General features: G+C 39.5%; 1 protein-coding gene across 4 annotated transcripts in view; it reads right to left on the bottom strand.

Moving 5' to 3' along the window:
* Positions 1 to 2,696: 2,696 nt before the first annotated feature.
* Positions 2,697 to 15,000, bottom strand: part of LOC138052064 (basement membrane-specific heparan sulfate proteoglycan core protein-like) — a 109,306-nt gene continuing 97,002 nt past the window's right edge. For 2 of the 4 annotated variants that reach the window (XR_011132986.1, XM_068898423.1), the window contains exons 39-47: positions 14,640 to 14,932; positions 12,519 to 12,782; positions 10,221 to 11,003; positions 8,368 to 8,446; positions 8,153 to 8,228; positions 6,760 to 6,809; positions 6,533 to 6,616; positions 6,236 to 6,345; positions 2,697 to 5,570 (exon numbers count right to left, since the gene is read on the bottom strand). Coding sequence is in view for 3 of the 4 variants with exons in the window: in XM_068898423.1 (XP_068754524.1) it covers positions 5,407 to 5,570; positions 6,236 to 6,345; positions 6,533 to 6,616; positions 6,760 to 6,809; positions 8,153 to 8,228; positions 8,368 to 8,446; positions 10,221 to 11,003; positions 12,519 to 12,782; positions 14,640 to 14,932 (1,903 nt within the window). In the remaining variant the exon portion in view is untranslated. Of the gene's footprint in view, positions 5,571 to 6,235; positions 6,346 to 6,532; positions 6,617 to 6,759; positions 6,810 to 8,152; positions 8,229 to 8,367; positions 8,447 to 10,220; positions 11,004 to 12,518; positions 12,783 to 14,639; positions 14,933 to 15,000 lie in introns of those variants that run through there. The other 2 variants (XM_068898424.1, XM_068898425.1) reach the window with 2 other exon arrangements.

Below are 15,000 nucleotides of genomic sequence, written 5' to 3'. Positions count from 1 at the left end.
CGCACTATTCAAGCGGACGAGGACGAAAATACTGCTCAATTTTCAAGAAAGTAAAGGAAAAGAACTTTAAAAACATGCATTCACTTTGAACTTAAGTTCGTAGGGTAATAAAAACATTAAAAGGAAACAGCCACATTAAATTTACGCAACGATTCGTCCTCGAGTTTTCCAAACTTTCAGCCACTAGTCTACTCGATCAGCTACCTGTTCCAGAGCTTTTCCATCCTCCCGCTCACTTCTCTTTGAAGTTTCATGATGATTCGGAAATAAATGTGCCATTCTTTTGCCGGCCTGGAATTTTTTCCTCGGCGTTTTTGTCGCCATGGTATTTTAACTGATGCTTGAAAAATTTGTATGAAAGTCAAGTAGACTGGTGCACGACTGATAAAACCTCGCGAATATCAGTCGTGCAGTAGTCTACTTGACTTTCATAAATATTTTTAATCAATTTTGACTGATCACGATCTTCTCTGATCCAACGCTGTGCAAGACTTATCGTCCACGGTTTTTGCAAAGGTTTTAAAACATGAACTTCACTAATGCTCGAAGTAATGCGTGACATATTACAGTCGCGTTACCTGCGCACAAACAATTAGCGCGAACGTCCTTAAAAAAACGAAGAGTGTGTAGTGTTTATGGAAATAATTATGCTTCTGCATAAAGTACGAAATTAATCGTCATTAGTGTGTACAGTACAGTGATCAAACAGATCAAACACCTCTGAGCTGACAGCAGTAAACAAACAAGCCTTGCAAGCAATAACCAACAATTTTAATGAACAACTAAAAACTGAAGTTACATGCACAAGTTATCTCTTTCACAACATTTTCCGTTTGACTGATAATCTTTTGATAGTGAAGGTGCATGAATAATAATTTCAAGGTCCTGGCGCCTGTTTCTCGGAAGTCCCGAAACTATTCGGGGTTTTTTCGGGTGCGACAATTCCCTTTGTTTCTTAAAAACGGAGAGATTTTAAGTCAACAAACTGCAGTATCATTTTACTTACTGTTATTCCGTGGGATGCCAAAGGCAGCCACGGTAACAATTCAGGCCCATTCCTTTTTCTTCATCGTAGTCACGAATGTGCATGTCCCGTGGATATTGACTTCCTTCAGTATTTCCAAACTCCCTTACGGCGATTAGAACATCCACTCTTATCCCAGCTTTTTGGCATGCTGAGCCCGCTAAGCAACTCGGCCACGAAGTTCTGTTATGACGATGTGAGCAAGAATTAAGTGTGGAATCCTTTCCGCCCGCGATTGTTGACACAGTATTAAACCTCACATCGTAACATATACTCCAATCGACCTGTTTCTTGCGAACCAGATTATTCAGTCGTTCCAAAAGATTTTGACTCGAACCAGTGCGTTTAATTGGCCATTGTGCCAAACATTTTGCGAATCGAAGCAGTGTGTTCAATCGGGCTTTGTGCCAAGCATTTATCAATTCAACCAAAGTATTTATTTTGCCATTGTGAGTCAACACCCCATGTTTGGGGATTCCAACGCCACTCCTGCCAATACAGTATAAAAACGTGAACAACAAAAAGCTTCCGCGGAGACAATACGCAGTGGTCTTCCGTGAACGAGCTTTAAGTGGAAATCGATTACGTCAATGACATTAAGCTTTATATCAAACCGACAAATCAAATCCATACAGGAATAAGAAAAAGACGTAGAAAGAAGATTAGAAAATAGCCTTCAACGGCCAAACAAAATAAAAAAGGAAGTCACATTTTCTTTAAAAAAATAGCTCTCGGTGTTGCGGGAACTTCGCAGTGGTCCCCCATCTAAGTAACAACACCATCCGAAGGGGCTTAACTTTAGTTGACACATTCCGTGGTAAATCCATTTCTTCTAGTACAGAAATCAAAACCGCGATTGTATAAAACGTGAATCTTAGACAGGAAGGTTCCAATCAAGATGACATCGACAGGCTTTTTTATTCAATAGTCTTGCCAAAAATAACAAATGAATCATTTAAAAAATTGAAACTGTTAGAACCTCTTTATTTATATTTATTTCAATAATTTTCCATATTAAATTTATTTTATGATTTAGAAAACGACGAAGTGAAATTTAAGGTTGTAATCTGTTCTTCCTTTAATTTCATATCACCAATGCCAGCCTTTGTGATCAATTTAAAATAGACCTGCGATTTCCGGCTGTTGCTTGTTTTATATGTTATCGTGCCGCGGAAAAAACCTTGGAGCCAACATCTCCAGACTTGCGACTAACGTTGCAACGTTGTTTTCTATATATCTGCTTATCTTGCAACTTACACAGTTCGCTGTTTCACTTTATATATTTTTGTAGATGCGGGGTAGATGGTACGGTGATGATCATGAAGCAATCGGTTCTTTGTCTGAATGTCATAGATCAACACTACCTTTATTTTCACTTACCAGCAGAGGGAATAAACGCATCCTATAACAAAAAGATCCTCTTAATGCACAAAATAATGTGTCGGCAAACGTACTATACAGTAAGACTAGAGCGAATATTATAGTTAGTATATGATGAGATCAAAAGAAAATGGGCTGAAACTTTCAAAAGTGGCAACCACATGCATGCCGAGCCTTCTACATCAAAATAAGATAGAAAGGCAGCTTGCCAGACGAAAAAATCTGTGGTCTTTTCTGAAGGGGCAAAGCCTTACCAGGAGTGTTGCTTCCATATACGTATGTACAGTAGACATGTAGGAAAATATATCTTTTTTATTGCCTGAAAGCGTTTTCATCATTAAATGCGTAACAAATGAGGTCAATGTGAACCCCAAGAGGTCCGATCATCCAAAGAAACTGTTCATTAGAGAGGGTGATTCTCTGAATCTTCTTTAAGTAAGGGCTAATAAGGCGTAAACGACAAATTCATGGCAGAATTCATCCGTGTGTGATAGGTACTCGTCAATGATCACACCAATTTCATGTTCAACGTCTGAGTGTACTATCTGATCAAACTTCTTTTTTTTTTTTAATTTCTTGATCCAATCGTCTTCCTGTAACCAGCAAAGAACTCAGTTGTTTTGTGTATATTATTAGCATTTTATTTTCCAAAGCCCATCTCTTCACTTCTTTTAAATCCTTTAATATTGTGTTATTTAGTAATCAAATGGATTTCTAGTATGATCTTGAAGACAAGGCCGTATCACCTCGTGCAGAAATGTACAAAGTTATGCTGCGAACATGGAGAGCGGTGTCGTTCGTTGACAAGCGAGAGGAACAGCACCGGTCTTCAGGTTTTTTAATTGATCCTTAGGCACTCTATACATTAAATCAAGTTGATCAGACATAATTCTTCCTAATATTAAAATCTGCCTTCATTCATACAGATACGATTTGAACCATGCGACAGAAGAAGAACTTGCATGATAGATAGATACCTTTTCTAACAGAAGTTGATTATCGATTTGGTCGATGGCTTTCCGTTGTCCATGTTATGTAGTAACTCATCCGTGAGTCAGATCAGAGCTGTTTTTGTATTACGACTTGGCCTAAATTAAGGTTGATTTAGTTTCTATGTCAGGTTACAAATTCGTAGAAAATTTAGAAGCGAAACAGGCTACGTGTCTTTCAGGTATCATAGAAAACACAGATAAAACGAAAATTGGTTAGTAGTTGTTGGTTTGAAAACGGCCATAGTGACTGATAAGACTGTTTTAAGAAAGAACAACTACGGCAGAGAATTCATCAAACGCAACACTTAAAACATTATCTACCCTAACGATACCAGTCCTAAAAGCACACCTGCCACCACAGCAGTCATACCTCACATCAGAGGCTTTTCGGAGCCTTAAATCGTCCGTGTTGCTCTATAGGATATTAGCATGATGACGCCATTTGACTAAAAGTACCAGAATCCTACAGCTTTTGCTTGTCTCATGCGAATTAGAGCTATTGTTATTTTGACCGTGACGGGAATACAAACTTTAAATAAGAAAAGAAAAACAAACTGAATGCTGGTAGTTGTAGTCAAATGACGCTATCGTGAAAATTGCCTATTAGTACCTGCAGACAGTTACTTAGGAAGCTTGTCATTCTTATCCTTGCCAAAGAAGACCCATCATCGGAAGGGTTTTATCCCACACAAATTAAGGAGCCTTACCTTTTAAGAACTGGGAAGGAACTCTCCGTGTTCTACCTTTCTTTGAAAGCTTAGGAGTGTAAGAGTTTCTATAGAACGACAAATTCTTCAGGGAGTAAGATGTTAATGCCACATTCTCTTGTTGTCTTTTATACTCTGTGAACAGAATTTCTTGAGGCTCACGCTTTTTGTCGATTCACTTCACCATCAGTCTGCTAGTTTCTTTCTGCATGACTTTTACTTTTGTCTCACTTCATTAGTCAGAATTTAAATTCAATCTCATTTTGTACTTCGCACCTCCGTCTAAATTGTAAGTATCTTTGCTATCGCTGTCAGTTTCGATTACTGTTGGCATGTCGATTCTTGCCCACTTTGTTCGTTGTTATAACAAGTATTTTCTGTCTCTACTTTAACAATCGTTACCGTTTCAGTACCGCGAATCTCTAATCGCGTTTGAGCAGAAAAAGTACTACTTCCGTCGAAAATCCTGTAGAGCATAAGGCATCAACGGTTTCGGCCGGCTACTATATCATTACAAACAATTCACTTACAAGCTGAATTAAGCCAAGATGAGTCATGTTCTATTTCAAAACTGACGACACCACTTTGGCTGATCGTTCTAAGCCACTCAACCACTCGAATCAAAACAAAAAAATATAGATTAGACATTTGTCAGTTTGACTAATAAGTGCCAATAGAGTTCGACGTCAAGAATGACTAAATTATATTTACATCCTATGTTGGATTTTTTCCTGTTGCTGGGAATATTGTGAAAGCGACTGGTAAATAACTGTGTTAATCTCATTCGGGAGATTCCTCCCGTCCGGTCATCTTGATTCCATTTCATTTAGCCCCTCAGTTTGGGAAAATGACGAGACCGGGAATTGACGGGAAAATGACGAGACCGGGAAGTGAAAGAGCAGTCTGTATAAAATAGTGTTTAACAATTTAACTACCAGGCTAACTTATTAAATATTTTTAAAAAAAGCTTCCTGAATCCTCTATCATTCGCACGATGTGCTAATATTAGTGCCGAGCGGAAATCGTACTGGAGCAGGGTGCTCAGGCACAAAAAAAGCAAGGTAGCTTTGTCCAATTACTCCAAATAGTTAGACGGCAAATTCAGGGTAGTTTTGTTTGTTTCGCTGTAAGAAGGTCCTGGTCGAAGCAACTCGATTCAGTGTACCGTTCTGTCACGATCCAAATGGCAGAATCCAACCAACTACTTATTGTAAACTGAATAAATGGCTTTCTTTGCAGAGAAGAAGCCCTAAGTGATCTTATCCCCACTGTCCAAACAGTCAGCATCTTGGAGCGCTACGTTTCATGTCTCTGATATCTCGCCATCACATTGCATGGCATTCCATCCACGTGTTGCATCCCGCCGGAAGTTGATTGTTGTCGTCTTAAAATGAACGTTTCTGATACAACCATTAAAACCTGTGGTGAACTTGCCATAGGTCAAATCGACAACATTGAAACCTCCACCTGTCGAGAGATAGTATGCGTGAAAACAGAAAGGCGTTCATGATTTGTATATGTAATCGCATAGGCTAGCGCGCTTTAAGGATTAATTTCACGCGTATTTTCAAAGTTTTCACAAAATTGCCCGAGTCGCGGAGCTATGCTGGTGCAATGCTCTAAACTGAGCTTTAAACCCACTCACTTGGGATTAGGTCAATTTGTTGGGCTCCTCACACAGTACATTTCTAAATGTGAAATATGCGTAGCACACCCACCAACTGAATCCAAAAACCTTTTATCAGCTAAAGCCTCATGAATGCGTCCTAGCCTAAGGGAAAAGAGTGCCTTATAGACATTTTCGCGATTGGACGACGTGACTACCTAATCACGGTGCTTTACTACCCTAACCGTTTTGACCAGCTAGACAGTATGACTGCCTCATAAGTTGTCCACAAGCTGAAACAGCATCTCTCAGGAAAGAAAAAACCTTATCAGCTGATCTCTGACAATGGACCTCCTTGCAACTCTCATGCTTTCAAAGAATCTCCAGCAGCTTATCGGTTCCATATCAACCGTCTGAAAACGCCATAATATTTATGAATGTCACGGTATAGTATCTGTCTCTCCAAACTATTTAGGGTAAGCTTAAAAATACCCACAAAAATTACCCTGAATATAAATTTTCTTACCAATAATTATATTTGAATCATCGTCGAGGTTTAGCCCTTTACTTGCTTTTGCTGACGTACCAGTCACATTGTTGTTGTTGTCAACTTTGAGAGAACCCTCCCTAAAACTTCTAACATAGGAAGAAAGAAATTGGCTTACTTCTAAGTATCTTCAAATAGAGTCCAACGTTTGCATAATTCATAACAGATCATTACATAGGATAAGTAAAGTCAAGCAAATGGTCGCCTGAAGAGGTTACCTTTGCCATATACTGACCGAAGTTCTAGGCTTTTTGAGTAAAGTTCAGTTAGTTTTACCTGTAGACCTCGACAGAGTGCCACTGACCATCATTAACTGGTGCCTGAGATAGCAGAACGGCTGGACCTGATCCCAGCTCAAATCTGGAATATTCCGGAATGACAGACCAAAAGTGAGCCCTCCAGTTACGCAACAATATTTTAATTTAAAAATCACTACAAATCGAAGAACTGGAAATCGATGTCAGCAAGTATAATAACCAAGTCTCATCCGTAATAAAACTGACCTGAACTCTAAAAAGCCTTCCCTTAGACCGATTGCAAAGTGATCGCGTCTCTAAAACAAAAAAAACTGTCAATGGAATCCAACATGGTTCCTATAGTTCGGAGAACACAAATCATCAGTAGGCCCTTCTTGTATATTTGATTAGCACATCAGTAAGTAGGCTATCCTTTGTATTTTTCATAAAGTATATTCTATGTGTTTACGCCGATATCAACAATGTGCCAAAGTAACCCTACAATATGAGGTCTTCATTCGTCATAAGGAGTAAACTGTATCGTTTAATAACGGTGCTAAATTGAATTTTCATGATATTCGGTATGCCTAATTATTTTTTTCTCAGTGCGTGAGCGGGCGGAATTCAACAAATCCTGGAATTTGATTGGTTCCGGGAGCGGGCGGAATTTTATCATCCGGCCCGCTCACGGCGGGCGGAATCCTAGCCTTGATTGCGTGAGCTTGTATGATGACCTTTTTTGACACCGAATCCGTTTACATACAGAAGTTACGTTTTATTAGACCAGAAGTTTGGAAATATAATTCTCAATAACATTAATAATTCATGAACTGAAAAGCCTATCAAAAATGGACAAATTCGTCACGGGCCTGACTTCAAACCTGGATGAAAACCACACGTGTTTTGGATATCGTATCCAAACCACAAGTTGTTTTCATCTAATTCCTCATAGGATATCAAGACAAAAGAATCAAAACAAAAGAAATTAGACGAAAGAACAGCGTTCTTAATAACTCATTTTCCATTGTTAACAACAATGTTTACATCACAATTAGCAAAGGAAGCAGAATTCAAAAATGCACAACGTTGTTTGAAAAGCCATATCAAAAAAGAACTCGTGCCTCATGTTTCATCATAGGTTCCAAACACCTTGAAACAATAAAAGCACCCCGTCGTCAGCCTCGTGGTTTCATTTAGTTTCTCGGTATTTAGAACCTATGATGAAACACTCGCACTCGTTGCAGATATATTACTTCAAATAAGAATATTTCACTTAGAAACGTTCAGTTTGTAAGTCGCTTTAATACTGCATTTATTATCAACGCGGTGCGAGTGAACAATTAAAAAAGTGATTTCAGAGAGGAAGGGAGAGAGAGAGAAATAAATAAAAATAAATAAGTTCTTTTACCAGCTAAGGGTCGGTCCGTAGAGCGAAAAACTGTGATTGAGGTCTTGAAAATGCTGCCCGAGGCCGCAGGCCGAAGGCAGCTTTTTCGCTATACGCGACTATAACTTGCTTTTTCACTATACGGACTTCCCAGCTGGCAAATAACATATACACTGTATTTACTTTTCAATAGCCATAACTTGCACTCGTAACTTGCTAGGAAAAGTATGAAAACTGAAAAAAGAAACGCAGTAGTTATATGACTACTCTTACCTTTCCTTGCCATAGGATTACCCCAACTCGAGCTTCAGTCTTTATTTCTAACGACACATAGTCCGGTTTCGAAACTCTATAAGCAAACAAAGGACGCATTGTTAATATTAGGAGCTAGAATTTAAGCTTTGTGAAAGTTCTCGTGACATTTAATTGTCAAGTTTAGAAACTGAAGTGAAAGCCTCACGGGAGGAAAATCTTATGGTGTAACGTACCTTGGCCCACGAATGGCAGATGCTGGGAACTCTAAAAAACCATCACCGCTGAATGAGACACTGTCGCCAACATTAAGAGCTATAAAGATACATCGTTTAAATGAAGCAATCGTTAATTTATTCATTTGTTTATTTTTTTATCTAGTTTATTATTAAGTTAGTTGATTAGCTCGTCATTAAATAAAATATTATCGAGTTAACACACTCACTAGACTGTACTTTAAATTTAAAGCATAGTACATTCCTGACGTTGTGTGAAAGCCTCCTGAACTAAGATTTGGTCTGTGTTCCCAGCTTTGCATGCTCTGGATCTCCAATTTTGATTCTCAGGTCCTTGTAGGATCACATAGTTTCTAACGCAAAAAGATCCCTCTTTGTGGGTTAAAAGTTCTCCTCCCTGCAAACACGGGCTATTCACTTAGAAAACACACACCGTGAGAGACCATAGGGGTGCGACTGTTAAATAAAACTGAATTGGACCTGGTTGTGAAAGAAAATTCATGAAAGGAACTTGGTTCGCGTGGAATGAGTTAGGAGAGGGTATGTTCATTATTTTTAACTTAAGCTTTTTATTTAACTTTACTCTCTCTCTCCTACTGCAAGACAGTTTACAATGAGTGCGGAATATTCAATTCGATCCCTGAGAGAAAACTGGAAACCAAGCCATGTAAAAAATGACTTACGTATATTAAAAGACGCTGATTACAAGCAAAGTAAAGTAAAGTCAATTTATTTAACGTCGGTAGTTCCTTCAGTTACGAAACTAGTATCAATGGAAGCCGAAGGTGCGCCTTTTACCCCCCTCCCTCCCTCTGTCAGTGCTCCTTTTCACGGATATTTAAGGCTATAGCTACACGGATTAGAGGAAAGTGGACACAGACGTTGAAGTAACCGAGGATGGAACTGCGGACCCCTTGCTCCGAAAGCCGAGCAGTAGCCAACTGAGCTACGCCTGCAAATATTGGTTTTTGAGGAGAGGGGAAAACCGGAGTAGCCGGGGAAAAACCTCTGGGAGCAGAGTAGAGAACCAACAAACTCAACCCACGTATGGTGTAGAATCCGAGAATCGATCCTGGGCCACATTTGTGGAACGCGAGTGCTCTCACCACTGCGCCAGCCCTGCTCCCCTGCTCCTCCCTGGCCTGGGTTGCTCGAAGTATGGTTAGCGCTAACCAGCGTTAAATGCCATGAAACCTATAGGTTTTGATACCTTTTCACCAACGGTTAGCACTAACCAGGATTCGAACAACTGGCCCCAGATGGATATGTTGCCGGTTAAATCCAGTCTCAGGTTAAATTGGTGATCCTCATTTTGCCTGGATTGAATACGCACTCAGATGATTGAAGAAACTTAATTAAATAAAAATAATTAAGCCTAGAGAAAACTTATGGCCAGGTTAGTATAAGTTTTGGTTATTACACATGGATATTAATTGACTTTTTATCATAGAAAAGTAAATAATGAAAAGAAGTTTGTTAGGTTGAGCACGCTCGTCGTACACATGTAGTGTATCCATAAATCTGGAGGGTCCGAGTTCGAGTACCGGTAAGTTCATAGTACAGTTCCTTATCCCGTTGCTGTGTTGTAATGTCGAGGCTGCATGAATACGTGTATGAATACAGAAGCCGATAAGATGATACGAAACATTGAGAAGATGTGTTGAGATGCGTAAGACAGAGCTTGAGGGAAGGTATAGGTGTTTTCAATCCTTTTTAGTGGGTTGATAGCTGCTTTAAACTAGGTAGAGTGCATATTCAACCTAGGTAAAATGAGAATCACCAATTCAACCTAAGTAAAAGCGGATTCAATCTGAGCCCGGATTTTACCGACAACAGATTCACCACATACTTACAAATCTCACAACGTTTGCCACCATAGCCAATGGGGCAGCTACATATCCTTTCTTGAGACGTCGACGTTACTCCACCGTGAAAACAGGTTTGGTTACCCCCTGGTACAACCAGTTTAACTTCACACTTTTCTCCAGTATAACCAGGTGCACATGAACAGACAAACCCGGTCTTACCAACTGTGATACATGTTGCATTGTTCAGGCACGGATTGATCTCACAAGGTAACAAGCATTCTGTACATTGCTTGATACCACGCTGATTAAGGTTTGACTTGAGCAAGTTTATTTCCCTTCCATCTACGGAAACACTCGAAATGCAGCCAAACAGACCAGTGCTGACGCCAATTTTATCGGTGTCGATTGTAGTAAAATTATCTACGCCACCGATGAACAAGTCTAGGCCCAGATTCAGTCCAACTGAACAACACCTAGAGTTCGCCTTGACAGAAGAATCGTTGTCAAATTTCATGACCGCCTCATCCAGTTGTCTTTCTATCCTGACGGTGTGCCAAATCCCCAATGATAACTTTCTCGCGGCGCGCACAATACCAGGACCACTTCCCATGTCAAACCTAAACTCCACTATTCCGTCATTGATGGCGAGTGAAATGAAGTCTCCGCGAGCAGGGTAGGATTTCTGACCATTGTAAAGCAGAAGCATGTTTTTTTGTGATTTTAGGATCATAAACATCATAGACAATTTCAGTTGACGAGCAGCACCTTCGATTCCAGGGAAGGACATAAACGACTTTCCCTCGAACATAGGTGTATCGATAGGAATGCCTAGGAATGAGACAAAAAAGCACTGAGAAGAAAGGATAAGCTGCAATCCTCACCAATACTATGACGGAGTAATATAAAGATTTAGCCAAGCCTAAAAACGGAGCTTCCGTGTTGTTCATTCTTACAATAAGTTAACCTGGTTTTATTAGAAATAGAACGCAAACTACGGTGGCAAACATGAGGCTAAACAAGCGCATAACTTAACGTTTCATATGTCTCAACACATATCTTCAGAAGTAACCGTTAGCTAAAATTCTTGAAATATATAACAGTAATTTGAGTAGCTTATAAATGAAGTAAAATTGATAGTAACAAAAGGACTTAACAATAAAAAGATAAACAAAGATATACAAGAAACAATGAAAACAAAAGTCTTAGGGGATATATACCGTATAAATGCAAATACCTAACACACATGTAAAACTTATTCATAAAGATACAACTTTTCGCTGCTAACGTGGTCATTTAAGGATGGCTGAAGATCACGAATAAAAAGTTTCTTTTATGGTACAATGTCGGTCGGACCTCCCAGCGGCTAGAATTTCAAAGTGGTCCCATTTTAAGTTTTGACCAGTTGAGATTACGTGATTAGCTAGAGCTGACGTGTTTTTGTTACTTAACAACGCCTTGAAGTGTTCAGATTTCCGGTCATCTAGCCTAGGCATTGTTTTACCAATGGCTTGAGCCTGCGATCTAATTGAAAAACCAGTACCTGGTCAGCGGTCATTTAAAAAAAGCTGAAATCGATTAGCTTTAAACTTGAGCCCACGATATGGTCACGTGATACTGGCCAGCGTATACCTTGTTTTGACAGCTGTCAATTAACCACAATATGGATGTCCAATATCAAAGATGTTGCCGACAAAAAATACGGGTTGCACCACAGACTTTCACATTGGCATACATGGAGGGGTGGACGTACGGGCGGCCGCACAGTCGTACGGTCGTGCGATGAACAAAACCGAATTTTCTCACACAGAGGGGTTACCATAGTTTCTTACTCACGGTGCTCCGCGCTCGCGTCTTCGGCGCGCGGAGCTCCGCTATAAACTGTTGCACCTAATTCGGTGGACGCAATCATTACGGGAATTATATTATCGCACTATTTCAAACCTTCGTGTTGCGTTGTAAAAATATCTTAACGATTGTATTTCCCGTGGCTTACGTTTATTATTTCTTTATAATTTTCCTCTGGTAGTTTCTTTTTTTTTTTTTTTTTTTTTCCTTTATTTCGTCACAAATACAACAATTACAACACAAGTAAAAACATATAGGAAGTAGCTAAAACAGCTGCGCATTTGCTGTTGTTAGCATTAATTATCAGTTAATTATATGTATTCACAATAATAATTAATTAATAATTAATTAATGATTAATTAAATTACAATGACATTACATTGACGCTTACTATTAGTATTCTAGAGTGGAAAATTGTCTGTCCATTTTCTATAAAAAGTTTCTGGTACATGCCGTTTCACGGCTCGCCAAAGATACCAGTTTACAGATGACACAAACCTTGCTCACATCTTTCCCCAGAGAAACCAGCAGGACAGACGCATCTGAACCCGTCAGTCCCGATATTCTTACAACGTCCTCCGTTGCAAATTCCAGGAGAACACCGCTGACCAGAGAAGTGACATGTCTTTCCCGAGTAGCCAGGCTTGCAACTACACACGAAACCCCAATCTCTACTGACCTCTGCGCAGGTGCCACTGTTTTTACAAGGTCTGGTTTGGCATACTTCACAGTCTTCTACGCCCACGCGATTTAGGGGATCTCCTGCCAAAACAAGAGGATTTACCGCACTCAATGAGTTGTATCATGGGTGCTGAATTTTCACATACAGTCTGTGGTCTATATTCCCGGTATCCGGACAATTCGCCCCACGGACAAATAGTCTCATGTCCCAGGAGAAATTGCAAACAATGGTTCTGCAAACGTTTTGGGGGCTAATAGAGGTGTATTATGGGATTGTGCAAGTAGTGAATTAATTAAAGCCTTTTAATCCAATCCTTATGAAAAACTGGTTTTTAATATCCAACGTCCCGAAACTTCATCTTGGTTGGCAATTTTAACCGTATAAGTGTTTTTAGCAATTGCACCACAGTTGATACCTTTTGATTCTCAAATTTGCATACGGCTTAGCTCTAATTGTTCAATTAACCAAGCGACGCGAAACGGATCGAAAATTCTTGTCATCTTATTGGTTGATTAAGTAATGGTCCGGCTAAGAAGCAGGCAGCCCAGCGGCAAAAGTACTTAGAAGCTGCGAAATATTAATTTTTAATTTCACTCCAATCGAGGCATCTGATTGGCTAATATCGGAAAATGTCGAAAAAAGATGAGAAAAAAATGAAAAAAAAGCCTTTTTTGGATTTCTTCTTCCCCATGCCCTTGATCTCTGTCTCTCGGCCAAATTTGGGCATTGTTCTATGCGCCATTCGCCAATCGGCAAATGGCGCATAGAATCTTGACGATATTTACAAACATAGTTTTTGAAGGCATAATGATTTGTTCTACGAAACAGAATCTAATTTTTTAGACGGCAAGTCGATTACATTTTTCATTGAAATTCAAATTTCGCGCTTTTAGCTGCTTACACCAATGGGAACAGCCGAACTTAATTTGATTAAAAATGTTGGCACATTTTAACTAACCGACGCTATTGCCGCGGGCTATTGTTTTTCTGCCTGCTTCTTAGCCGGACCATTACTTAAAACGAGAGACGCCACTCGAAGGACTATGAAAGAAGCACCTTCGCCGTACATTTGGTCAAAATCTGTTCTCACCATTTAGTTAACCGAGTTAAAGTTAATATAAGAATCGTTAACACTAAGTCAAAATTAGTCTTTTTGGAATCGTAACTTCGGTAAAATATTAAATCAAGTAAGTTTAGTGCAATTAAGTTAAGTACAGCCATTTGTAATCATAGAAAAGGATACCCCGGGTTTATATCATACTTAGTATAATCGGTATCGTTAAGACCTATAATTATAAGTTATCAAGTGAAGCTATGATCCTCACAGTTATGAACGCAATTTTTGCAATTGCGGAAATTGCGTTCATAACTGCGAGGATCATAGCTTCACTTGATTTCATATCTGCAGTTCATATATGACCCATTTCATATATCATTTCATCGTTGATTCATTCCTCACGGGAACATGAGAACCCACAAATGACCAGCTCTCAACGTCAGTGGCTTCATAGCTCAGTTGGTTAGAGCAGAGAAGGACTATTGTTTGCGACCTTATCTGTATGATTATTGGTTAGAAGTTAAAATCTACCTTTCCTGTGCGATTATTAATGTTTTCAGATTGGGGGCTAATCGTCCAGAAAGTGGGGGCTATTTGTCCGTGGGGCGAATTGTCTTAGTTTCAAAGAAAGCAACAAAATATGAGAAAGTCAAAGTAAACATTAATACATATGGGGTCGCAAAAGGAGCATATATGTAAAACAACCCACGGCTTCTCATAGCTACTTGTGAGTTTTCTATCAAGGAGAAGCTTTCGTGCCTTTGCTTGCGTACCTTTTTTGCCTTTGCATGTTATTCAATGAACGTTAACACAAAATTTATGCGGGGGAAGTTTACAACACTTTTAAAATGTCCTTCAAATAAAACAATCATAATCTTACCGAGGTTTGTCACTTTCCCATTGACAGCCAAATAACTCAAACAGCCGATAAACCCCGAATTAAAACCTGCCAGGGTGCTTATTGCAGAGAAGTCAGGAACTCCACCTACATAAAGAGCCTGATTCAAATTCAGTCCCGTACTACTTCCCTTAGAAAGCCCAGTTGCAGGAGGTTGGCCGTCAATGATGAGATTTCCTTTTCTTTGATTACGAGCTAAAACGACTGTGTGCCACTCGTACAGGCCCAAGGGTTGCTGGCTTCTAATGATTGCAGGCTCAAAGCCAAGGTTAAATCTATGATTTTAAGACATCAAATTCATAAGAATCGTGAGAAAGGTAAGGTTGCCTTTTTATCCACCACA

This window comes from Montipora capricornis, chromosome 6 (genome assembly GCF_036669925.1).
Source record: "Montipora capricornis isolate CH-2021 chromosome 6, ASM3666992v2, whole genome shotgun sequence".
Classification (NCBI taxonomy): domain Eukaryota; kingdom Metazoa; phylum Cnidaria; class Anthozoa; order Scleractinia; family Acroporidae; genus Montipora; species Montipora capricornis.
Note: the sequence above shows the minus strand (reverse complement) of the source record. Positions and strands in the feature narration are given on the sequence as shown.